The sequence below is a fragment of the Eutrema salsugineum genome, unplaced genomic scaffold (assembly GCF_000478725.1).
Source record: "Eutrema salsugineum unplaced genomic scaffold, Eutsalg1_0 scaffold_5, whole genome shotgun sequence".
Taxonomy (NCBI): Eukaryota; Viridiplantae; Streptophyta; class Magnoliopsida; order Brassicales; family Brassicaceae; genus Eutrema; species Eutrema salsugineum.
In genome coordinates, this window is record NW_006256612.1 from 10889995 (window position 1) to 10914611 (window position 24617).

The 24617-nt window shown below is 35.7% G+C and overlaps 7 protein-coding genes across 7 annotated transcripts; 3 read left to right on the plus strand and 4 right to left on the minus strand.

Annotated features, from left to right (window-relative positions):
• The first annotated feature begins 421 nt into the window (after positions 1–421).
• Positions 422–1867, plus strand: LOC18993524. The gene is made up of 2 exons (XM_006417056.2): positions 422–741; positions 998–1867. The coding sequence occupies exons 1-2, from the start codon at positions 422–424 to the stop codon at positions 1830–1832; spliced, it is 1155 nt and encodes a 384-aa protein (XP_006417119.1). The 3' UTR covers positions 1833–1867.
• Positions 1868–2055: 188 nt separating this feature from the next.
• Positions 2056–4657, minus strand: LOC18993525 (serine/threonine protein phosphatase 2A 57 kDa regulatory subunit B' theta isoform). Its single transcript, XM_006417057.2, has 4 exons — positions 4446–4657; positions 4096–4249; positions 2756–3983; positions 2056–2555 (listed from the first exon to the last, which is right to left on the minus strand). Exons 3-4 carry the CDS (start codon positions 3932–3934, stop codon positions 2241–2243), a joined length of 1494 nt encoding a protein of 497 aa, XP_006417120.1. The 5' UTR covers positions 3935–3983; positions 4096–4249; positions 4446–4657; the 3' UTR covers positions 2056–2240.
• Positions 4658–5979: 1322 nt separating this feature from the next.
• LOC18993526 (trihelix transcription factor GT-1) lies at positions 5980–8497 on the plus strand. The gene is made up of 5 exons (XM_024153271.1): positions 5980–6690; positions 6988–7026; positions 7414–7545; positions 7788–8012; positions 8100–8497. The coding sequence occupies exons 1-5, from the start codon at positions 6087–6089 to the stop codon at positions 8297–8299; spliced, it is 1200 nt and encodes a 399-aa protein (XP_024009039.1). The 5' UTR covers positions 5980–6086; the 3' UTR covers positions 8300–8497.
• Positions 8498–11204: 2707 nt separating this feature from the next.
• Positions 11205–13745, plus strand: LOC18993527 (glyceraldehyde-3-phosphate dehydrogenase, cytosolic). The gene is made up of 10 exons (XM_006417059.2): positions 11205–11330; positions 11444–11473; positions 11580–11680; positions 11925–12040; positions 12132–12231; positions 12427–12573; positions 12683–12743; positions 12858–13098; positions 13187–13270; positions 13372–13745. Exons 1-10 carry the CDS (start codon positions 11327–11329, stop codon positions 13502–13504), a joined length of 1017 nt encoding a protein of 338 aa, XP_006417122.1. The 5' UTR covers positions 11205–11326; the 3' UTR covers positions 13505–13745.
• Positions 13746–14111: 366 nt separating this feature from the next.
• Positions 14112–15283, minus strand: LOC18993528 (cytosolic sulfotransferase 8). The gene has a single exon (XM_006417060.2). It carries the CDS (start codon positions 15271–15273, stop codon positions 14245–14247), a length of 1029 nt encoding a protein of 342 aa, XP_006417123.1. The 5' UTR covers positions 15274–15283; the 3' UTR covers positions 14112–14244.
• A 381-nt stretch (positions 15284–15664) lies between these two features.
• On the minus strand, positions 15665–17695 carry LOC18993529 (pentatricopeptide repeat-containing protein At3g29230). Its single transcript, XM_024152931.1, has 2 exons — positions 17402–17695; positions 15665–17168 (listed from the first exon to the last, which is right to left on the minus strand). The coding sequence occupies exons 1-2, from the start codon at positions 17538–17540 to the stop codon at positions 15856–15858; spliced, it is 1452 nt and encodes a 483-aa protein (XP_024008699.1). The 5' UTR covers positions 17541–17695; the 3' UTR covers positions 15665–15855.
• Positions 17696–21529: 3834 nt separating this feature from the next.
• Positions 21530–22741, minus strand: LOC18993530 (zinc finger protein JAGGED-like). Its single transcript, XM_006417062.2, has 5 exons — positions 22685–22741; positions 22490–22596; positions 22173–22286; positions 21995–22082; positions 21530–21902 (listed from the first exon to the last, which is right to left on the minus strand). Coding segments are annotated over exons 1-5 (684 nt in total). The 5' UTR covers positions 22687–22741.
• Between the last annotated feature and the right edge of the window lie 1876 nt (positions 22742–24617).

Genomic DNA, 24617 nt, shown 5'->3' on the forward strand with positions numbered 1-24617 from the left:
GCTAATCAATAATTTGTTGCCATGTCTGCAAATTAGGATTTATTAATTTTTCATGAAATCTCTTGAAATCTGCATTAAAGATTGTCTCATGATCATAAAAGCTACTCGTTCTAATAATCTGCACGTGTTTGACAGATTGCCCAAGTGATCAGATTTAAAGTATAGGTCATACCTTTTGAATTCAAAGTGGATAAAATATTTGAACAAAAAAAAAGGGAATAAAATATAATTAATTCACAGATATTAAAACGATGTGATGTGTGACATAAGAGAAAAATACGTCCATAAAAGACTCTTGGAAAAGTCTTTAGACAATACCGCGTAAAAGTGTCTTTAATTTTTTGTTTCTTCTTATCCTGCTCTGTATATTAAGAACCAATCAATTTCTAGCTAAAATCAATCACCGGTCAACAGCCAAAAAATGTATGTTACAAGGCGTTTGTCGGAATACCAAAGAAACAGATCGGAGTTGAAACAGCCGGCGCCGGAAGGTCCAAACTCCGGTGTACTTATAATTCAAGATGAAGAGTCAAAGCCAACCTGTTGCTTCGGATCTTGCTACGAGGGTGGACTCAAAGGCTTACCATTTCCACAGAACGTGAAGCTGACTGTAAATTACACCATCACAGTTAATAATGTGACCATCGCTTATCGTGATCCTGTCGTTTTCATTCCGGTTCTTGACCAGCCGGTATCTTCTAACCGTTACTACGCCATTAAACGAGGCGGGAAACACTCAGGGTATAACTTATAATTAAGCAAAAAATTCAACTTTCTTGATTTTCTTTTTACGTATAAAAAATAAGTTTCCCCCTTATTACAAGTCCAAAATGTTGAGCTTTTCTGATTTTTCCATTTATCTCAACATGTTTTGTCTGACAAAATACAAATATTTTCTCCCCTTGACCGATTATCATATGTCAAAGCTTAAAAAAACCTAACTTGCAGAAAGAGGTTTCACTAAGACCTAACCTTTTTTTTGAAATGTTTGGTCCAGAGAAGCTTCGGCTAATGCGAAAGAGGAAGACAGAGTTCCCTGCTGCTTTTGCTTCAGCTATGTACCTGAAGCTAAACCACAACATGCAGATCCTTATGACACATACCAACAATTCGAGATCCATCAACCGAAATCATTGTCTCGAAATTACTTTGCAACATCCGTTGCTCCTGACGGGGTACCACCAGAGTTCCTCAAGAGAAAGTATTGGACCGTTGAGTACTCGACATCTGAAGACTTTGGTCTGAGAGATGATGCAAATGGGATTAACACCAAGCTTCGGTCCGAGCTTCCTAGTGATCTGAACACAAGCGTTGCGGTAGGGGATTGGTACGTACCTTTCATATTCGTGAACGAAGGAGACGCAAAGCATCAGCTTGAGAGCTCAACTTATTATAGCATGACTCTTTACCAAAAATGGGAGGAGGTTTACTCTTACCAAAACACTTGCAAAGAAAACCGCGAGGTTGTAGTTAATGTTGAAGTGGAACCAGAAGTTGTGAAGCTTGAGGGACAAGAGATTCGAGAAAAGACAACAAGTGTAGATGAGAATGGGGTTGTTTGGTTTGAGGTTAAAGACAAGAAGATAGGTTTGAGATCTGTGGTTCTTGAGAGGATGAAATGGGAAGAAGAGAGATTCGGGTGGAAGAACGATCCGCTTAGACCGGTGGTTCAGAGATCTGAGAGATTCGATGGAGGTGGTTCGAGTTGGAAGAGTTATCGATGTTATGTGTTGGTGGAGAGCTTTGTGTTGAGGAGAATGGATGAGAGTTGTTCAGTGCTGACATTTGAGTTCAGACATGTTGATAAGTTGAAGAGCAATTGGGAAGCATGAGAGAGAGCTTCTCGTGTTTAAGCTTTCATGTTTGTTGGCAGTGTTTTTATTCACTTTCATTTGCAATAAGCTAATGAAAGTTTGGAGTTTCTTTCGTTTGAGAAAATAACTGAAATGTTTGCCAAAAATTAGTTGAAAGTTTAAGAACAATTATCCTAGTACACTCATGTGAATCACATACGGTATCAAGAACCTATTAACATAGCTTCAACAAACAAGAAGATCATAAATAAAGAAGTAAATAAAAGCAAGAAATGATCTTACATCTTTGCATCTCCTCAAAACAGATGAATCTGAAACTTTTTCTCACTAAGTTTTCCGGAGAAAATACCAAAAAAAACCCCCAATTTTCCAATGTAGTAAAAACGACAAATACAAAACGAAACCTCTCTCTACAACTAAAAAGCCTTACGATGAACTCTTTTGCTTTTGCATCCCAATTTCTTCCAACCGTTTCCATGTCGCCTCGCGTTTCGCTTCAACTTCAGCTTCTTTTGCTTCATTTTCTCTAAACTTAGCAAGACATTCCTTGAAGAACTCTGGATCAATGTCATTAAATATCTTCTGCACGTTCAGCGTCAAGCTATGAACAGCTTGGTTCCAATGCTTCTGAGTGTTTCTCTCCAGTGCAGGGAAAATGATAGGTAGAATAACTTTACGGTTCTGCATTATTAAACTCTCGATATGATCGTTGTTCCATAAGAACAAAGCTCTTTCTGCAACCTGCAAAAAAATCAAAAAGACTCAACCTTTTTGTTCTTTCTTGTGCTTATATAAAGATTCAAGCTTTAACCACAAGTAGCCAAACAGAAATAAATCACCAAGCTTTCAGTCTATCAGATATCACACATTTCAATCTTGTGTGAAGAATCATTCGAAGAATCAGCAAACCCCAAATGCAATGAAATGCTACGAACAATTACCTGAAAATGGAGACTGTTCAAACACCGAGCAACTTGACGAAACAACGGGACCATACACCGTTGGAACTCAGGTGGCTGAGTTGCCTCTAAAATTTCCTCAAGCTCGTTTAGAAACATGACTTCCTTGGAACTGTTTGTGACGGGCCAAGACTTCAACAGTCCTCTTATAACCGTATCAGCAAGTTTGCAATCTTTTTCAACAAACTGCGTTATACAATAAGACAATTGCTGATGATACATTTGCAGGCATTTCGGTTTGTGGAGAGGCACCAAAGCTCTAACCAGAAACACTTTGTGCTCTTCTTTAAGCGGCAGAGCAAATCCATTGATGATACTTCCCAGAATCTCCAGAAACTCAGCAATCCCGTTGTGTTTCTCGGTCTCGAAAACAAACCGATAGAAAACGTTGTTTATGGATTTCCTAATGAAAGGACGATGAACCATGAATTTGCCGTAGACTCGATGCAGAACTGTTTTCAGACAATCTCTTTCTCTTGGATCCTCGGAATCAAACAAATCCAGTAACCGTGTGACAAAAGACTGGTCGATGTACTTCTTAGCCAACTTTGTGTCGGTCTCAGGTGAAGCAATAAGCCTCAAGAGAAGCTCATAGACAAGTTGCAAGTGAGGCCAAGCAGGATCCATGGAAGGCTCTTCCTCTTCCAAGTCTAAAGCATCAATAACTTTATTCTCTCGAGGTTGAGGATTCAAGGTTCTGAATATGTTCACAGAAACCATTCTTATCGCTTCTTGAATAACCGTCTCGCTAAACTTCCCATTCGCAGAAGCTACATAATCCACCAGCTCAAGCAATGTCTGCCGCTTAATCTCCTTTTCCTTGACGTTCTTCGTTGGATCCGAGAAATCAAACACGACACAGCACAAGTTGAGCTTTTTCAGGAACAAGTTTTGCTTTTCAGCGTTTGGAACGTCTTTAAAACTTGGCAATGCTTCATAAGGCGTGAAACCGTTCCCATTTCCCTTTAGATTCCCATCTCTAAACCCTGAATCAGAAGGAGAAGCAGCAGGTTTTGCAGCAGGAGCGTTCTTCGTGTGAGAATTCCCCGATTTTCCGGCGCCATTAACACTACTTTTCGAAGTAGATGCAACGGCATTAGCTGAAGAATGGTTCTTAGAAGAAGACTTCTTCGGAAGCTTACTTATAATCTGTTTCCACATAGTTTATAAACTGAGATTCTCTGATCATTCCATTACGAACAAACTACAGCTGAAGAAAAAGAAGAAGCAAAATCCAGTAAACAATCAACACACACAGATCGTTTATATGTTGAAGATATAATTTCTACTTACAAAACGCAAAATCGGTTAAAACAACGAACCTGAAATGGAGAGAAATCCCTAAATTCCCAAATTATTACAGGAAAACCCCTTTTTTCTTCTTCTTCCTCCTTAGACACACTCGAAACCCAGAAATGAAATCTATCGTCACTCCGAAAAAAATGATGAAACTTTCGGCGATTTACGGGTCTGATTCTGAAACAATCGCAATAAAAATCGTACATTTACAATCCCGAAACAAGATAAATCACAAAATTACAAAATTAAGATCAAACAAAATTCGCCGAATCCACAAGAAAAGGTCAACAGGAGAAATTACCCCAGATGAGAAAAAGACGATTTACAACGATGATGATGATGATGACGATAAAAATTAAACAAACAAACTTACAAATATTCACATTGAAGTTCTTCCAAACCTCCTTCGTTGTTGTTTGTTGACTTGAAAAAGAAAAAAACAATCTCCTTTCGCTTTGCCTCAATATGAATTATTCTTCTTCTAAATTTTTATTTTTTCTTAAGTTTCTTTCTTCTTCTTTGTAATTTGTCGCCTCTCGTGATCCAGTTATCTATCATTCTTCTCTCCGATGGCTGATCAAACTTTTTTTCTCAAATCTATATTTTATTTTTATTTTATTATATTTTTAATATTGTTTTTTTGTGTTCGGTCTGGCTTGCCAGGTCTCTCACTTGTATTAATTACGGATTTTTTCAACCGGACACTTTAAAAAAGGTTCGAAACCAAACCGAAACACTATTATTCGATGAATCGGTTAAAAAGACAAACTTATTTTCGGTTTAGAGTTTGGTTCGAAATCAATTTTAATTCTCGAATATAAATTCGTTAGTGGACTATTATCTTTATTAATTTCGTTTCTTGTGTTCTCAAACAAGACCCCTTCTCGTTCCTGAGTGATTCGAGTTAGTAATTCTTCTATCCCAACCTAGTTTTTTAGGTTGAGGATTTAGGTTTAAGATTCTCCAAAACAAAAACAATCAAAACTAGTTTTTTGAGAGCGTTATTATTCACTCTTTGAAGTCTGGACCAAGGAAACTCTTGAAATTTTGAATCTACCATATATATACATGGTTAAAGCTGTTATTCAGGTCTGCAAAATTTTCCCAATCTTAGTCATTGCTTCGTTTCAAAGGATCTGTTGTATATCTCATTCTTTTTTTCTCCTTTGATGCATTCCCTTTGTTCTTATGGGCAGAGAGGGATTTACTATGAGGTCAAGTACTCTGATCTATTGGACGCAAAAGAAAAAGGAGGGAAGTCATACATTTGTAATAAATCTTTCAGGGTTGAGAACAATTGATTTTGCAAAACTAACGAAAAAAAAAAAGAATATTAATTATTGAAAGTTGAAACTGTCTGTTTCATTAAAACTGAACATAAGTAATTTGATTGGTACGAGTTGTATGACCCACAGTTTCATTTTATCATGTGCCTGCTCCATTTGTCTACCTTTTTCCCCCATTTGTGATAGCTATTGTTTGGTCTGATGTAAATAATAAATTTTCCTTTAGTGTTAGTATAATAATTTTAACTAAAAATAAATGTAACATCAGTAGTTTTTATTTTATTTTTAACAGCATAACATCAGTAGTTTTGTTGTAAGTCATAACCCAAAATTAAATAAAGAAAGTAATTTTTTTTGCTAGGTCGCATATTATCATGTACATATTTTACTATTTGAAACTATATTTACATTCTGTGTAAACTCTTTAAGATTGTGTCAGAAAAAAAGACGAATTAGTCGCTCGGATTTATTTCTTATTAAATTAAATAATTTTACGTATTGTCTAATAAATTTAAGTAATAATGTTTATTAGTTTTTAAATAAGTAGTTATCCAAACTTAAGTACAAGTAGACTAAAACCCAAATATATGTTTTTATTAAAAACAAAAAAAAACACAAAACAAAAAAAGCAAGCAAAAGCCTTATTGCTGCGGTCGCCACATTTCTTCTCTGTGCTCGCTCGGGGCTTGTGTTGGTGTAAACAAAATTGTCTCGCCGGCAAGACGGCAATGTTTGTTTCCGACAAGCCTCGTCCTAATGATTTCTACAAAGACAATAATACAAATCCCTCAACCACCGCACGCGACATGATTATCGATGTCACTGCCAACGGAGCAGGAGATCTACAGCCGCACAATCACCACCACAATCACAATCACAATCACAATCATCATCATCTCCAGCCGCAACAGATTCTCCTCGGAGAAAGCAGCGGTGAGGATCACGAAGTTAAAGCACCGAAGAAACGAGCGGAGACATGGGTTCAAGACGAGACTCGTAGCCTAATTATGTTCCGTAGAGGTATGGACGGTCTCTTCAACACCTCCAAATCCAATAAACATCTCTGGGAACAGATTTCAGCGAAGATGAGAGACAAAGGGTTCGATCGATCTCCGACTATGTGTACCGATAAGTGGAGGAATCTGTTGAAGGAGTTTAAGAAGGCCAAGCATCATGATAGAGGAAATGGATCGGCGAAGATGTCTTATTACAAGGAGATTGAAGACATTCTTAGAGAGAGGAGCAAGAAAGCGTCGTCGACGACGCAGTTTAGCAAGAGTCCTAATACACCCTCTGCTAAAGTTGATTCCTTTATGCAATTTACTGATAAAGGTAAAACAATTGGCAGGCTTCTTAATTTCCTTGTTTGGTATAAACTGCAGGGTTCCTTGATTCTTTTTTGAGGAAATTCAACTGTAATAAGAGTTTATAGGGATTTTATCTGTAGCTTAGGCTGAAAAGATACTAATTGGAGTGCCATTATAGAGTAGCTTTCTTAATTTAGCTTCGTTATTCTGTTAAGAAGATAACACTTATGGTACTTCATCTGTTTTTTTTTTTTTTGTGGCTTTTGGCTTTGTGCTTTTAGTTCATTTTGGTTTTAAGTGGTGACTTTATCTTTCATCGTAGGTTTTGATGATACGAGCATTTCATTTGGATCTGTTGAAGGTATTGATCTATCTATCACTTTTGTGTGCTGACTATATCTTTCTATGTACAAAGGGGCAAGCTTTTGTTCGTCCATTACCTCTTGAAGCTTGTCTTTTAAGTTGGTGTAAAAATCCTCCTTTAGTAAGTAGTAAGTACTAGAGGTTTTAACTTGCTTTACGAGCATTTGGGACTGGAAAGAATGAGTTTCACTCGCGAGAGGAAAGTTATCTGTAATCTGATTTCTCTGTAGTCTGAACATCAGGTCGTTAATTTTATCATTTTAAGAGATGGACATGACTGTGCCGAGGGATTCACAGACAGTTTCTATGTTAGCTTGTTATATGGTTTTAGTTTAGTTTCTAGAGGATGTGTGTGTATTGATTAGAGTTTTTATATATGTTCCAGCGAATGGCAGGCCAGCGTTAAACCTTGAAAGGCGTCTTGATCATGATGGTCATCCTCTTGCAATTACTACAGTTGATGCTGTTGCAGCAAATGGAGTTCCTCCTTGGAATTGGAGAGAGACTCCTGGAAACGGCAAGTCTCAGAAAAAAAGCTTAGAATAACTTAAGCCTCAAAGTTAATTTGCCAAAGATTTGATTTTGAACTCTGTGTTCCAAGCATGTTGTAGTATAAGTAAAAGTCTGCGTTTTCTGGCTCTAATTTTGAAACCAAAATCACGTCAATTTTGAGGTTGCTTCACAGCCTCTGTTCCTCTGCTTGACTGATTTTTTCTGTCTCCTGCAACGAATTAGAATGTTTCACGTTTATACAAGCAGGTGGTGATGCTCAACCTTTTGGTGGGAGGGTCATAACAGTGAAATTTGGCGACTATACAAGAAGAATCGGCGTTGATGGTAGCTCTGAAGCAATCAAAGAGACAATCAGATCTGCTTTTGGGTTAAGAACCAGACGGGCTTTTTGGTTAGAAGATGAAGATCAAGTTGTTCGTTGTCTTGATCGAGACATGCCTTTAGGGAACTATCTACTCCATGTCGATAATGGTAAAGATCAAAATTTCTGCAGTTTGTATATGTTGACTCGTTAATACTGTTTCACTGAGTTCTCAATATCCAAAACCCATTTTGCAGGATTGGCCATTAGAGTTTGCCATTATGATGAATCCAACCAATTACCAGTCCATACAGAAGAGAAAATCTTCTACACGGAAGAAGATTACCGCGATTTTCTGGCTCGACGTGGATGGACATGTCTGCAAGTTGATGGTTTTAGGAACATAGACAACATGGATGATCTTCAACCAGGTGCCCTGTACCGAGGAGTGAGATGAGTGAATGTGATCACAAAAACTTGTTGTCCAAATGTATCAACAGTTAATTCTAATCCACGAACAGTTCACTGTAAATATTTTGTCATTCCCTTTGTACATTTCCTCCTTTTTTTCCCCTGGAAAGAACAAAGAATGTACTTGCTCAAATATGTAATATCAACTTACAAATCAATAAGACACTCGAAATAGTTTTTTGGTCTGTTACATTTGGAAAGAACATAACAGAACAGAAGAGAAACGAAGGAGAGGCGTAAAGTGAATAAAGGATTCAGATGTGATTCAGACAAGAGCGAGTGTAGTCACTCTTCTTGTAAGAAACGAGTGTTGCTGCAACATGAGAAAAAAAAATAACATTTCTTATCTATACTGCCAAGAAATCCTAGATTGATTGATAAACGAACACAATAATCTCACACTTTTTGTTTACCTTGGTATCAAAAGGATCCACCTTAACCATCTGTGGATTCGTAATTAGTATAGTATATGCCAACGCATGAAACACACCTAAGTCACAGTAAGTTAAGACTCTCTCGTACATATTTCATCAAGACATGGCAAGTAAGTCATGCTGGAAGCAACTAGTCTCGTTATAGCTTGAATATTCCACGTGATCTTCTTAGCATTTTTTCTCCCTTGAGACACTGGTAAAAGAGACAAAACCCAAACATCTAATTCAATTCATCATTTCTCGACAACCTGGTTTCAAATCGAAAGATCTACCTATCCAAGAGCTCAGAAGTTGCCTTGCTTATCATCACTAACACAACTATCTGTAACTTTCCATTTCAAGCCATTCTCTAGTCGGACATCTGACATCTGACATAGCCTAAGAGACTAATATCTACTTGTGTTTTAGACATTGGGCTTCGATTGAATGTATCAAATTCGATTATGTATGTCCTATGATTTCTTGAATTCACAGTTACAGTACTGTACGCAGTTCCACTGATTAGTTAAAATATAATCACACATAATTGAAATGATTAGTGCATACATAAACCAACTTATGTAGATCTAATCCATCACGTTACTGGACTAACATATTTTTTTTTTTTTCTGGACTAACATTGGTTCTAGCAGATCAACATGGATAAGATTCCATTACTTAAAGCTTGCATCAATCAATTTTTTTTTTGTCAAAAAGGGTCTGCGTCAATTATTGCATCTATCTTCTTCTTTCTTTTCTTTTTTTATTCTTTGAGAATCGAATTTTAACATATACTTCGATAACGATATATCTTTGTTCTTTTCTCTTTACGCTTACTTAGAACATTGTGAATAATGACACTTCAAGATAAAAGGGATAAGAGCCGGGTAATAATATGGAATTTCAAAAATAACATATAAAAACTCCACCAAGTAACTCAACATAGTCATTTTCACATTGAAATTAGTTTTGAGATAATGAAAAAAGTACGACGTTAAGCTTTGAATTTTTTTTTCAAATGGCTTCATCAAAATAAACTCGGTTTCTTACAAACCGTCGTGATTGAATTAACAAAAAAGAAAAAACGAATACTAAAATCTTATTTTGAATCATAATTATATATTTTAGGGTAGTAACATACAGTCGAGGAGTCAGTTTTTTTTTGTTAACATTGTATGAATTTGAGTTCGGATAGATTCAAATACAATGACGATATTAATTTAACCACTAGACTACATGGCATAGCTTATATGATGTGGTCAATATCATACATGTGTTCTGTTCAGGTACATCTGCAGGTTAGTGTGAGATCTCAAAATTTTAGATATGATATATGGTTGACCGTCGATAATTATTTATAGGATGTAATATCACCATATGCATTCACCTAACACAAATGTAATGAAAATACATAAAAAAAATAAAATAAAATAAACAAGAGGAGGAGGAGAAGGAGACTTTTGGCAAAAGCCAAGAGTCATACCACATTGCATAAAGTGACTTATTTCTTGCTGTCACATTAATCCGACCAACCAAAGCTCTCAAAGTGGAGCATCTATGTGTGACATGAAGTCACAATTTGATAAATATAGAACACCTTATGTTGAGTCCAAATATAATATCTTGATACAGTAAGCAAAAATTGTTTTGATAAAGACATCTAGAAGCTTCATATATAATATGTACCTCTAAATTGATGAAAATAAATCTCCTCTAAAATAGTGGTTTATAAGTGAAAAGAAAGTGTTCACCTTGATTATTCTAAATCAATGTTTTTTTTGTTCTTTTGTCAATCTAAAACAAATTTTAAAAGAAGACGATTTTTCTGGATTAAAATGTACTAGCATTTCAAAATAACTGCGATGTATTAATCTAAGTAATGCAACCTCGAAAATGGAATGGTTTCTTTCTATTTGTATTTTATCTGGATCCTAAGTAGACACTAGACAGTGATATCATGATTCATGCCATTGTATATAGATGTTTTGATTGATAACTGTAGAGTTATAAGTAATCTGTAGTAAATGAAGAATTACAAAAAGGTTAGTGAAGAACCAAATTATGTTTGTTTTGATACTAAACAACAAGAAAACAAAATTTTACGTTCATTAAACGATATTTTATATTTTATTTAGTTGGCCGTGGTTGCTTACGTGACCTACGCTCATTGGCTGAGAATAAAAGAATTTTCGAAAACCTGCTGCGTTGCGGTCTTGTATGCGTCGGCCCGGCCCATAGAATCTTGACTTTTTAAACCTCGAATATTCCAATACCGGCGCGTGAAGTGCAAGCGCCATTAGTTTTTCCAATTAGTTCTTAATCCTACCATAAACAATTAGCCAAAACAGTGGCATAAATGGTAAATTAGCTTAAAAGTAATGGACAATCCAGTGATAATAATTACTGAATCTGATCTGTAACCTTCTTCCCAAGAAAAATTCTCAGCCACTCGATCAAATTTCGATCTCTTTCTAGTCATCACGTTCTTCTCTCTTTTAAATAACCCTAAAGCCTCACCAAACCCTCTCTCACTCACTTAGCTTTTCTCTCTCGATCTCATCTACATCTCTCTCTCTCCCTCGTAATCTTTGATTTCGGAAATGGGTTAGTTTATCGCTCTTGTCGTTCTGCTTCGATCTCTCGTTTTCTCCGTCGATGCTTTTGTTATGGTTTTTTTTATCTGATCGTGCTTTTGATTTCTCTTTTTGTTTGTTTAGCTGACAAGAAGATTAAGATCGGAATCAACGGTGAGTGTTTTGTTTTCAATCGCGTTTTTCTCATAAGTTTTTGCTGGTTTTCGTTAGTCCAGTTATGTGGAATCTGAGTTTATCGTCTTCGTGAAATGTTTTAAAGGATTCGGAAGAATCGGTCGTTTGGTCGCTAGAGTTATCCTTCAGAGGAACGATGTTGAGCTCGTCGCCGTTAACGATCCTTTCATCACCACCGAGTACATGGTTCGTTTTTCTCTTCTCGTCGATGCTAATTTGATCTGGGTTGGTTTATATCGTTTTGATCTGGATATGGCGCGAGTCGATTTAGATTTCTTTGAATCAGAACAATTTTTCAGAAATAAATTTGGTCTGTTCTGTTTGTTACGTAGATCTGAATTCGTTTTGATGTACTATAATATGGTGACCATCTGATTATTTCGGTGATGAACGTTCTAATTGAATATGTATATTGTGTCGATCGTTGCAGACATACATGTTTAAGTATGACAGTGTTCACGGCCAGTGGAAGCACCATGAGCTTAAGGTGAAGGATGAGAAGACCCTTCTCTTTGGTGAGAAGCCAGTCACTGTTTTCGGCTTAAGGTACACAAAATCTGTGGTTTTAAATCTGTGTATCTCTCTTATGTTACCGAGACTGATGAAACTAAAATTTTGTGATATTTTACTTGTGAAGAAACCCTGAAGATATCCCATGGGGTGAGGCTGGAGCTGACTTTGTTGTTGAGTCTACTGGTGTCTTCACTGACAAGGACAAGGCTGCTGCTCACTTGAAGGTTTGCTTTTGGGCTTTATTTATCTTGTAATTGTGTTTCGATACATATATGCTTATCAATTTTGTAAGACATTTGTTTGTTATTGGAATTGTTTTGAGAAGTATAGTGACATATTTGTTTTGCTCTGGCTATGGCATATATAGAGCATCTGTTTTAAGGTTTTGAAAATATCTCATATGGTTCGTTTTTGTTCAGGGTGGTGCCAAGAAGGTTGTCATCTCTGCCCCAAGCAAAGATGCTCCCATGTTCGTTGTTGGTGTCAACGAGCACGAATACAAGTCTAACCTTGACATTGTTTCCAACGCTAGCTGCACCACTAACTGCCTTGCTCCACTTGCCAAGGTATCTCTATCTTATTCATCCCGTAAAATTATGAAACTTTTATTCACGATTCTTAATTTGAAAGTAAATCGTGCTTAGATGTATTGAAATATGCAATCTGTTTATGCAGGTTATCAACGACAGGTTCGGAATTGTTGAGGGACTCATGACTACCGTCCACTCTATCACTGGTATATATCTCGTTTTATTACAAATTGATTCCTGAAGGTCTGTTGTTATATCTTGTCTTGGACTGTACTTATAATTGCCTTATTGTTTGTTTGTTTGTTTGTGTGGGGTTTCAGCTACTCAGAAGACTGTCGATGGTCCATCAATGAAGGACTGGAGAGGTGGAAGAGCTGCTTCCTTCAACATCATTCCCAGTAGCACCGGAGCTGCCAAGGCTGTCGGAAAGGTGCTTCCACAGCTCAACGGAAAGTTGACCGGAATGTCCTTCCGTGTTCCCACCGTTGATGTTTCAGTTGTTGACCTCACTGTCAGACTCGAGAAAGCTGCCACCTACGACGAAATCAAGAAGGCTATCAAGTAAGCTTTTCGGTTTCAGTTTAAGTAGTTCCATTACATCTTTGTAAGATAACGAACACTTATTTGGATTGTTACCAAATATAAACAGGGAGGAATCTGAAGGCAAACTAAAGGGAATCCTTGGTTACACCGAGGACGATGTTGTTTCAACCGACTTCGTTGGTGATAGCAGGTAAATCTACTGTTATGCAAAATAGGCAGTTGAAATAACATTTCAATCTTGTAGTCTGTTATTGTAATTTGAAAGCAATTTTGATGTGTTTTTTCTTTCAGGTCGAGCATATTTGACGCAAAGGCTGGAATTGCATTGAGTGAGAACTTCGTGAAACTGGTGTCGTGGTATGACAACGAATGGGGTTACAGTACCCGTGTGGTCGACTTGATCGTTCACATGTCCAAGGCCTAATTCTGAAAAGAAGACCTCGTCGAGTGTTGGGGAGGAAGAAGTCATATTTTTCATCCCCTTTTTAATGGTGTAGTTTCTTTCGAATAAGTTTTCTTGAGATTTGAAAACTCTTTTTTTTTGGGTTTTGGCAAGACTCGTTCACGTGACGTGATGGGAGTATGTAGACCGGTTGTTTTAACTGAAAGCCCTTTATGTTTGGCCTTTGATATATTCGAGTTACGTATGGTTTATCAGTTTTAAATTCCCTTCTCTTTTTAACCTTAGAATAATAACGCCTAACTCAAAGCCGAACTCTAAAACATTATTCGTAGTAAAACAGAATCAGAATCCTGAGAGGCATGATATTTGTTTGAACGGGCTGCTTAGAAGTTGTTTGAATTCTGAAGACCTTGTGCTTATATTCTAGGCCTGCTTGATGTGCCCATGTGCGCAAGCTTTTCTCTTCACGTTTCTTTGCTTTTTAACCAAGCCATTGTCTTAGTTTTTAAAGCTATGGCTTTCCGTTAAATATTGTTTTTTTGGCTCACCATAATACGATAGTTTATTAGTCGTACATCAAATGAACAAAGCAATTAAGCATCAAAGAAAACAAAAAAAAAACTACACATCACTCAGAATTTTCAACTCTTAAATAATAGGAGCAAGGTTTTATTACAATGCATTCAAGAAGCACAAACCGGTATTATTTAGTTATAGGGGGTGCCAGTTTAAATTTCATCACAGACCACGAATATATAACTCTAGAGTTTCAAACCCGAACCTTTAAGTTTCTCCTCAGTGATCATGTCGATTTTGGTCTCCATTTCAGGAGTCAGATAATTCTTTGAGTCACCAACCTCTCCTCTACGATAAAGAGTCTTGAAATCTAATCCGATCCAGCTTTTCCCGGTTTTGTTGATCTCCAAACCGCTTAGGTTACGGAATGAGCAGAGCTCCAAGATCTTGTCAACCAATCCGCTTTGTTCTTCTTCCTCGGTAAAAGGACATTCCAAGAACTCAGCAAGTCTCTTGATCTGAGCATGAGGTTCTGATTTCAGCTCCTCGTACCTCATGAAAAGCACGTGCTTGGGATCTTCCAAGCTTCCTCTCCAATAGCTCAAGACTTGGTCCCAGTAGGGACCGAAATAGGTAACTCCGGTACAGAAAGACTCGAATAAATCCTCGATGGTTATTTCCTCTACTCCACTGCCTTCTCCACCCCATAACACTCCCTTGTGAGACTTATTGAAATGATAAAGTGACACCAACACGTCTTTCACTTTCCTTCTCACGTACACGATCTTGCATGGAGACTCCTTCTTCAATGGTACTTGAAGCGCATGGAACGACATGTGAGTTGAGAACAATCTTGGAGATGATGATGATGAGAACTTGGTCAAATCAGGTTTTGAGCTTTTATTGACATTGTTGTACAGCTCGATCTCGAGGAATGGCACTAGGTCATGAGGATTATGAGATAGCAGAGGATGACCATCATTCGATAGATATTTGGATCTTCGAACGAGAGCGAATGCGAGTGCCACTAGCCAAGTCGTGCCCGATTTGGGGAAAGAAGCAACAATTATATCGGTTTCTTGTGGCTCAAAACTTTTTTGGAAACTAAGTATTGCTTGGAGAATGTTTTTCTCGTACCAACATCCTTTGTACTTGAACATCTTGATCCCATAGCAATCTATGTCTGAAGGAAGTGAAGAGATAAATCTTTTGGTTTCTTCACTTGGGTTTTGTTCTTCGTCCCTCAGGTTCATTGGAATCTCTTTCTCATTCATTTTTGTTTTAGGGTTTGTTTTTACTTATTGCAATCGCAAATTCATACTATATATAGCTGTGTACATGTGGCTTGTAAGCTCCGTTATAACGTTAACGAAATAATGTGGTAGTTGATCAAGTTGATTCCATCCGTAGTATTGATAAACACTCTTAATATTCTTTACCTACTAGTGTATACCAACAAATGATCTTGGAATCTTGAGAGATCCGTTATAACGTAAATGAAATAACGCGGGGTAGTTGAAAGCATTCATGAATAACCCGTGATTATAAACAAGAGCAAGAGACTGCAAGAACAATCACACTATAACGAGAATAAGAGACATATTATGATTTTTAGCAATTTGAAACTGACAACACAACTAATTATGTATTTCAATATGTCTTTACTTATGGCTTCTGTATCAAGTCCATGTGTTAGTGAAAATTACAGTATTACAATTACTTCATCTGTGAAACAATTACAAATTCTGATACCTCAAAGAGTATGAAGCTTCCCGCTTCCACATGTCAGAAAATTCTTCATAACGAATCCCGGTAGTGAAAAAATCCAATCTTGTTGACAAAAGCTTCTTTCAAGACTAGATAAAATGTTCTTGAGGTTCTTCTTCTTCTTCTTCATCAAGCAGGAAGTTGAAGTTCTTAAGCTCTTTCAAGATCCTCTGTAAATCCTCTGTTTGGGGATGCTTCTCTCCCGAAGAATAAAACTTGACTAAACCATCATCGGTCTCAATCCAGCTAACACCTGCTTCTTTCTTAAAACCGGTGTCTCTCATAGCAACTTTCAGCCTTGCAGCATCAACAAATCTCCCGAGATCTCCATATATGTTTGAGAGCATCACGAAATTAGCCGGGTTTCTTGGTTCAAGCTTGACCAACTCTTCAAGAGCAAGTTCGCCAACCTCCACCTTCTTATACACCTTTGAAGCTCCAAGTAAAGTGGTCCATATAACAGCATCCGCTTTCACAGGCATTTTGTTTATAAACTCAACAGCTTGTGTTAAAAGTCCAGCACGGGATAGTAAATCCACCACACAACCACAATGCTCGATTTGAGGCGTGATTAAGAAATCAGTAGACATGGAATTGAAATAAGCCAAACCATCTTCAACCAAACCCATGTGTCTACAGGCACACAAAACACCGACGAATGTTACCTTGTCGGGTCTAATTCCACTGTTTTTCATCTCCCGGAATAGATCTAAGGCCTCGGTACCATGTCCATGTGCAGCTAAGCCGTTGATTATGGTGTTCCAACTTATCAAATCTCTCCTCTTTATGCTTCTGAAGACTTCCATAGCTGTCTCTATAGCTCCGCATTTTGCATACATATCAATCAAAGCATTCTTAAAGTTAACATTCACATTATCATACCCAAGATTCTCTCCATGTTTATGCACCCGTTTCCCGAATTCGAGAGCTCCTAACTTTGCACAAGCGGATAAGACTGAAGTCAATGTTGCGTCGTTAGCAACAACATTCCCTTCAACAACCATTCTCTTGAAACAATCCAGCACTTGAGAAAGCCGCGCACTTTGAGCATAGCCCTTGATCATACCATTCCAAGAGAACACATTTCTCTCCGGCATTTCTACAAAAACTCTTTCACATGCTTCGATGTCTCCAATATTTGCATAACCTTCTAGAACCGTATTCCACGACATGACATCCTTACAAGGCATCAAATCAAAAAGACTCCTAGCCTCCATCATATTCCCCGTTTCGATATAACCAGATACCATAGTGTTCCACAACACAATGTCTCTCTCAGGCGACAAATCAAAAAACCGTCGAGCAGAGACTAAGTCCTTGTTCAAAATATACCCATTGATCATCGAAGTCCAAGTAACTACATTTTTCTCAACCATCTCAGAGAAAACCTTATTTGCCGATGCTATCAATCCTGCACATGAGTACATCTCAATCAACTTGGTTCCTAAATAAGAATTTGATCTAAACCCTGTTTTTATCGAAAAGCATTGTAACTCCTCTCCCTGTCTTAGATCGTTAATCATAACATAAGCTTTTAAAACAACCGGGAGAGTAAAGCAATTGGGCATCACATCATTGCTTCTCATTCTCTTGAACAGCAACAAAACTTCTCTGTACAAGTCTTTCTGCGCATACCCATTGAACATGGCATTCCAGACAGAAACATTTGGTTGAGAGATTGCGTCGAACACTCGGCGTGCGTAATCAATTCTCGTGATCCGGCAACAAGCAGCGACGATTCTCGGGCCAACATAATCATTCTGTTCCAACCCATGAATTAAAGTCTGCGCTTGAATCTGAAGAAGCTTTTTCTGGGTTTTACATGACTCCAAGAAAGAGATGAGCTTCTCTTCCAAAAGCCTCCTTGGTGATTTAGAAGCTAAAACTACAGAAACACTCGCAATTTTCGATTACGATTCAGGAACAATTGTAACAGATGCGTCGCGAGAAAATTAAAAAAAAAAAAGGATGGGACTTTCTCGAGAGAACTCGATAATGCTCTCTAATGAAACGCACCGATTAAGCGCCACGGTGACAATCAGATTTTGAAATCATACAAAGATAAAAGTCGAGACGAAAGTCAATACCTTCTCAATGGATAAGAAGGTTAGGCAATGGTGCTGTTTGTGTAGAAATTGTATATATTTTACCATTTTGATTTTTAACTTACAAAACAAAATTTTGTTGATTTCACTTACCCAAAACAGTCTGCATATTCCTTATTATATAACGTAAGGAATTACTGTACGTATCAATAATTTTTTTTTAAAGTGAATCCAATAACATCAAGACTAAGTTAAGCAACTAAGTAAGTAATTTTTTACCGTTTTCTAAGTATCATTTCAAAAGTCACTTATCTTCCTAAACAAAATCCATACATGAACATAAACTAAAACTCATTAAGAATGGCATACCCAGTTTACAAAAGTACAGTGGTCATAAACTAAAACTCATTACGAACAACAAAACAATATATTTTGAAAGAGAGAAAAAATGATGTCATTTGTGTGAGAGAGTTTTTAGTCCATATACATCAATGTACAGTGGTTATTTGCTTAATAATCAACTCTAAAATGATTATATTCTTTATTAGTTGGGGCAAATTAATTAACCCTTGTCCTTTTTCTACGTTTTTTCCTTTCAATAAGTAGATCATGTGTCGAAGATCAACTTCAGACTAATCACACTACCAACATGTGACAATTTACATGTTATTGAATTTTGTACACTAAACTTACATAGGTCATTTGTACTATTAAAGCACTCATCGTCAAGTTACTATCTTGATAATCAGCATATCTGATTGAACTTTATTATACACTAAACTTTAAAGAATTTTTTCAAGATAATTTCACACTGCATTTGCATAACAATATTTTGCCTTTATACAAGCAATGATAATTTGTGTTTTGGAAACTATTTTTAGTATTGGCAGTGTTTTGAGTTTATGCAATAGTTCTTGATCATTTTTATCCTTGTAATCATGGCTTTTGATTGTTTTTGCATGTGGTATAATGGTTTGTGTTTTAACTTGTTTTAAGTGGATATTGTGACATATCATCTCTGTTTAAAACCTATGTTTTCATATGAAATTTCAAATTATTATTCTCATTATTCACAGGTATTGGTTGTCGGGAGATGGTGCTTTACCGTCTCCAAATTTCAATAAAAATTGTGGTTTCTGCGAAAATTACAAAAATTATCAGAAACGCCATGAAGGACTTTAATTAACAAACTAACAAAAAAAAAGGGTTTTAATCTACGACCACTACGTAGATCAATTCGCACTTAACACATGTATTTTGCTGTAATACTATTGTGTACTGAAACTAGGTGTATCATATCCTAAACCTGAACTATCCAGCCTCGAAATTTACCCTGATTGTTTATACATTACTCTTTTTTTGTTTATACATTACTTAAAAACATACCCAAAATAAACAACCCTACAAAGATCTATAAGAAGTTAAATAATTAAATGTAAGGTTAAATAGTGCGTAATAGAGATGGGCGGTGTCATTGTATAGGAACAGCAGATGCAGCCTATTCTACTAAACTACTTAATAATATAGCAATCGGTAACTGAACCCTAAAATTTTATTTGCATAAGTAGAAAAAGCTTTACTTTCCTGTTTCATCCTTTACAAACACATTTTCTTAGCCCCCTACTTGTCCGTTTCCCTCTTAATTATATAAGTCGATCTCATGTGTTTCCTTTTTCTTTAATTGTTTTTTTTTCCATGAAATTCAGGGATATTATTACTTGAATCAGTAGTCTCTAGATATATAGACGCACACCTATTCAGGGTCTCTAGTTATGTCACTACTTAAATGTTTATTATCTTTATGTTTTATTGAGAAACATACACAACCGTATATAAGTATCCCTAAGTATAAATTTGTAGGTAAGTCCATTTTCTATGTTACATGGCACAATTAACTTCGATATTTGTAGGTAGTTCCCTAAACTAATACACGTTTTCTTAATAATTCATAATATATGTTTAAGTATGGTTAATAAGTCGATGTAATCAAGTCATTCCGCTCTACTAGGCGACGTGAATGCATGATTTATCAGTATATGTGGTTATACAGATAGTAATTGGTATACATTCATATGAAGATTGTAGATTTCGAGTTTATATAGAATTCGATAAGAAAACCTGTATATAAAACAATCTTTAATTAATAATTAGTCATTAGTTAGAAGAAAATTCCACATTTGTATACATATTAACTTTATAACTCTCTTAAGTTAATTATATACCTAATAATTTGTTCACACTTCACAGTATAATTATATATACAAATCCACAAATAGAGTGAATCAACTCATATGTATCCCCACGCATACATATACATATACACTAATAGTAGGGTAGAGTTGAAATTGAGGAGAAAAGCTAAGAAATGGTAAAAGCTGATCTAAGAGAATAGGGTTTGTAATCGACAGACTGAAACAAAAGAAACTTAACTGCATCAATGAGTCCTTACCACAGTTGTCTATGTCTCAGTCCAACTTCTATTTTAAATAAGCCTTAATTTATTCTCATACACATATCTATTTTGATCCACCCAATCTCTCTCTCTCTCCTTTCGCTTTCTGATTATTCATTTACTTTAAAATACACATGATATGACTCTTGGGAGGACTGTATATATCTAGGGTTAGCCTTCTTTCACAAAACCATGATTTCTTTCTTCTTTTCATGCATAGCTCTCTTTTCTCCTTTTATCACACAAACATGCTTCAGCTTGAGATCATTATACACTCTCTCTTTCTGATCACTACTTTTGACTGATTTACAGGATACAATACAAACGTAGTTTTTTAGTTTATGTTTTGGATTTTCTTACATTTGTATACGTAATTTGAATGTTTTTTTTTTATTGTTTACACGAACTATAGTGTCTAGAGTAAACGTAAATATATTTTTAATGTTTGCCGTTTTTCTGTCAACACGTAATTTAAGTATATAGGACATTTTCACCGTAGATATATATACAGAGGGGAAAAAGAATTAGAGGTGAGGCTTTTACTGAGTCTGTTTGGTCGTTGCACTGCAAATATGAGGATTACTCTACGTTTCACCTAAGAAACAAAAAAATTAACCTAATAAAAAGAGGTGCGTAAGGAAAAAAATGATTTAGTTTCAAATTTTTTTTACAAGATCTCAACGTATAAATTTAACGATGAATATTGACTAACAAACCAGATCAAACATCGAGACGAAATTTATATATAGTAAATGATTGTTAAAAAAAACTATATATGCAAATCAAGATTGATAAATCTCCCGAGCAAAGAGAGTAAGAGTTAGTTAGAACTCAACTATTGAAGTCCAAATCTAACTTACTTGATCTCTCCTCTCTCTCGCTCTCTATTCACTCCAGTTCTATTTTCTTTTTTTTCTTAAAAACATAAAAATCAAAGGTCATAAATAGAACGACAAAATACCTTACGTGGTCTCAGAAAACAGCTCCAATACAAAAGTAGATGATAAGAACAGAAAAAAACAAAATAAAAATAGATAAAAAGCTGCTTCTTCATACGAATACAATCTTCTTACATAACCCCAAAATACAACACTCCCTCTCCAATTTGCATTTTAACTTTCTTTTTTTTTCATTTTCACTTACTTTGTGATGTCTCTTTCAATATTCTCACAAAGGCTATAGACCAAATTTAAATATTTAATTGAATAACAATCAATCAAAATCCAAAAGAAATAAAACACCTTTGTTCCACTTCCTTAAATATAATTATAACCCATGATGTGGAGGTAGAGGCTGAGGAAGAAGAGGAGCAACTCTAGAGCCATTAGCCACCGGTGCACCTATGAAGGTGTAACTCGAGTTAGGTGGTTCACGACCACTGCAACCACTATGACCGCTATTAGTTAGGGTTTGGTGGCGGATACCATTGTTGTGCAAATAGTAGTCGTTTGTGTGACGGTGAGGAAACGATGAAGACCGTGGAGGAGACGGTGGTGGATAAAGATAAGGTTGCACAAGTGGTGGTGGCGACGGCCTAAGGGCGGAGGAAGAGGCAGAGATAGGAAACAATCTTGGTGGATACATCATTGGTTTGAATGGAGTTATTAGCTCTCCTATATGCATATCTCCTTGATGGTAACTATATAGAATACAAAAAAATTAATTGATTATAAAAGTAAAAGTAACTAAAACTTGTTATAGCTAGAAATTAAAGATAGACGTTAATAGTACCTAAATGATGGAGGTCCTTGATGAGAAGGAAAGGTATCGTTGCGAAGAACAAGTTCACGAGCTTTGATTAGTGACTCCGTCTCCCTCTCTAAAATCACTATCCCAAAATCAATAAATTACCAAAATTATTGATTATATATACAATATACACATGATATATAGAATAATGGGATCTTGCCTTGACGGTGGCGGTTCATGTGGCCACCGAGAGCTTGAGATTTGAAGAACTTGAGTGAACAAAATCTACATTCATACTCTTTTCCATCTTTGCTTTGTTTCTCTCTAAACCCTCCTACTCAGTAGTAAATAAATAATAAAATATACACCTAATGATTAGATCAAAACTATTTTGGATAAAATTATTATGGTTTAATTTGACCAAAATAACCATCTAAGGCAGAAGGTAGAGATTAACTTCATTACTTACAAAATGTAATAGTTCAAATAGATAAGAGAAAAGGGAGGGTAGAATAAGCTAAAGTAGTATATATGTACCAGAATAAGAAGAGGAAGAGGAGCCTTCTTCAAAGAACGGGAAGAAGTCTTTAGAAGTATCATCAGGTAAGTTATTGAGATCTAACGTGTTATTATCTTCAGCTCTCCTGCAGAATAATAACATTTCAGAAAATCAATTATAGATTTAGCAAGAGAGATAGAGACAGAAAGAGAAGAAAGGAGAGAGAAACCTACATGAGTACCGAGAAGAAGCTATAGTGATAAAGACTTGAGAGCGTGAAGAATGGAGATAAAGAGAAGCTTTGTGAGATCTCCTATTATCAGTTTATCTCTCTCTTTATTCTCTCTCTAGAAATGAGAAAATTGAGCATGGAACTCAAAGTGGATGGCTTTGTGACTATTAAGCAAGAGGACTATAGCTTGAGGGGACATTATGGGTCAAGGCATCCCATAGTACGTATATATAGTGGTCATACTCGTATATATGCATATATATATATAACAAGAAGTCCAATGTAAATTCCATATTGTTCAATTCGGAAAGAAAAAAAAACCCATATTGTTACTAATTATGTGTGATATTATATCCAATTGAATTTTCATTTATACTACTATATATTTATTTTTATATATTCTATGTTGTTTCTAACTTTCTTTAAAAAAAAAAATTGATTGACCAATCTTCAAATTTTAACGAGTCCGTCATAATGATTTTCTTTTGTTGCAAATTGATATTCTAAATGAATCACATGTGAATGAATTAAAATATGCATTGCATATGAAATTTGTACTACTTTAGCGATCATCTTCTTATGGGGTTAGACCAGATTATCGATTTATAAACAAAAACCTGTTTAAACTCGGATTTCTATATTAAAAAAAAAAAAAAATCCTTGAGAAAGGTGAAAATCGATTTTAATGTTCATTCGAATTTTAGAGTAAACATATGTATAACTACCTATGTGTATAGATATTGCTATTAGTGTAAGCTGTGGAGTTTATCAGTATTCAAACAAGCACCTGATGGCTTTGCCTTTGGACCCCAATTCTCGCGAGAACAGCTTCTTAATTAGCTTCGAGCCCATGAAACATCGAGCAGATTTTACGACAACCCGTTTCTTAACACGCCTCCCGCATAACGGGCATGTAAGAATGGTTGGGTGTTTTTAGTGACTAGATGAGATGAGTTCGTGCAAAAGAGAATGTTTAGTTACATGTTTCTCTATGTATTTAATTCTTATTATCTAATATTGATTGATACTGATGCTTCAGCACATGTGGCCCGTTTTCGTTATATAAGTTTTTCTTTTTAGTAAGCGCCCATCTCCTCCAAATAGGTCTTACTAATATAAGTTTTGTTTTACCCTCCAAACTATGAGGGACTTTGTCACTTCATACCGCCATGATCACTAATATAGTAATTGCTACTTTCGTTTTTTTCCCCAAAAATTGTATTAGTTAAGTTGTTTGGCTTCAGCTTCAGTATAAACAACTTCCAGAACTGGCTTGTTTTTCTTTCCAACTGTGTCTAATTTTGTCATTTCCCACCGTCGTCATTATTATTAACCTAAAAAATCTAGTTATTATTTTTTCCAAAATTGTGTTTGTTAATTGGGTTTCATTTAATAATTCGTGTTATACGCAACTATATTGTAACTTTAAGGTTAGACACGAAATGGACATCCAAAAATTGTAGGGTAGTATACTACAACAAAAACATTAAATTAGCTTCAATGCTCGTATTTCAGGTAATATACCCTACATAATACATATCATCATAGAATACTAATGAAATTGCATTATTTCTATAATTATAATATGTATTATATGTGATCAATATACATGAGATGAAATTGCTTGTTTCAACTTAGTTTTACATAAAATAACATTTCAGTTTTGTGTTCGCATCGAAATAACGAGTGTACCCTTTAACAAAAAAAAAAGAAATAATGAGTAAATCTAGTATTTTGTTATTTGTGATAATAATATGTTTCTTAAAATCAAAAGTACTGAAAATAAATCATACATTTGTATAATAAACTACCTCTAATTTATAGTATTTCAATAAACAAACAAATGTGAGATATTGCTTTTAAACTACTTGAAGAAAAAAATTGGATTTATGTTATTTATAGATGAAACTGAAAAATGAAATCCATCTTTTATA

Coding starts and splice junctions, on each gene's coding strand:
- LOC18993524 (XM_006417056.2), top strand. CDS start 422: ATGTATGTTACAAGGCGTTTGTCGGAATACCAAAGAAACAGATCGGAG. Junction 742..997: donor CGAGGCGGGAAACACTCAGG/GTATAACTTATA, acceptor TGTTTGGTCCAG/AGAAGCTTCGGCTAATGCGA.
- LOC18993525 (XM_006417057.2), bottom strand. CDS start 3,934: ATGTGGAAACAGATTATAAGTAAGCTTCCGAAGAAGTCTTCTTCTAAG. Junction 2,556..2,755: donor TGAACAGTCTCCATTTTCAG/GTAATTGTTCGT, acceptor ATTTTTTTGCAG/GTTGCAGAAAGAGCTTTGTT.
- LOC18993526 (XM_024153271.1), top strand. CDS start 6,087: ATGTTTGTTTCCGACAAGCCTCGTCCTAATGATTTCTACAAAGACAAT. Junction 6,691..6,987: donor TATGCAATTTACTGATAAAG/GTAAAACAATTG, acceptor CTTTCATCGTAG/GTTTTGATGATACGAGCATT. Junction 8,013..8,099: donor TCTACTCCATGTCGATAATG/GTAAAGATCAAA, acceptor CCCATTTTGCAG/GATTGGCCATTAGAGTTTGC.
- LOC18993527 (XM_006417059.2), top strand. Junction 12,744..12,857: donor TACCGTCCACTCTATCACTG/GTATATATCTCG, acceptor GTGGGGTTTCAG/CTACTCAGAAGACTGTCGAT. Junction 13,099..13,186: donor GAAATCAAGAAGGCTATCAA/GTAAGCTTTTCG, acceptor AAATATAAACAG/GGAGGAATCTGAAGGCAAAC.
- LOC18993528 (XM_006417060.2), bottom strand. CDS start 15,273: ATGAATGAGAAAGAGATTCCAATGAACCTGAGGGACGAAGAACAAAAC.
- LOC18993529 (XM_024152931.1), bottom strand. CDS start 17,540: ATGGGTTGGAACAGAATGATTATGTTGGCCCGAGAATCGTCGCTGCTT. Junction 17,169..17,401: donor TGGAATGCCATGTTCAATGG/GTATGCGCAGAA, acceptor CAGGATTGATAG/CATCGGCAAATAAGGTTTTC.
- LOC18993530 (XM_006417062.2), bottom strand. Junction 22,287..22,489: donor CTCTTCCTCTTCTTATTCTG/GTACATATATAC, acceptor ACTACTGAGTAG/GAGGGTTTAGAGAGAAACAA. Junction 22,083..22,172: donor CATGAACCGCCACCGTCAAG/GCAAGATCCCAT, acceptor TAGTGATTTTAG/AGAGGGAGACGGAGTCACTA.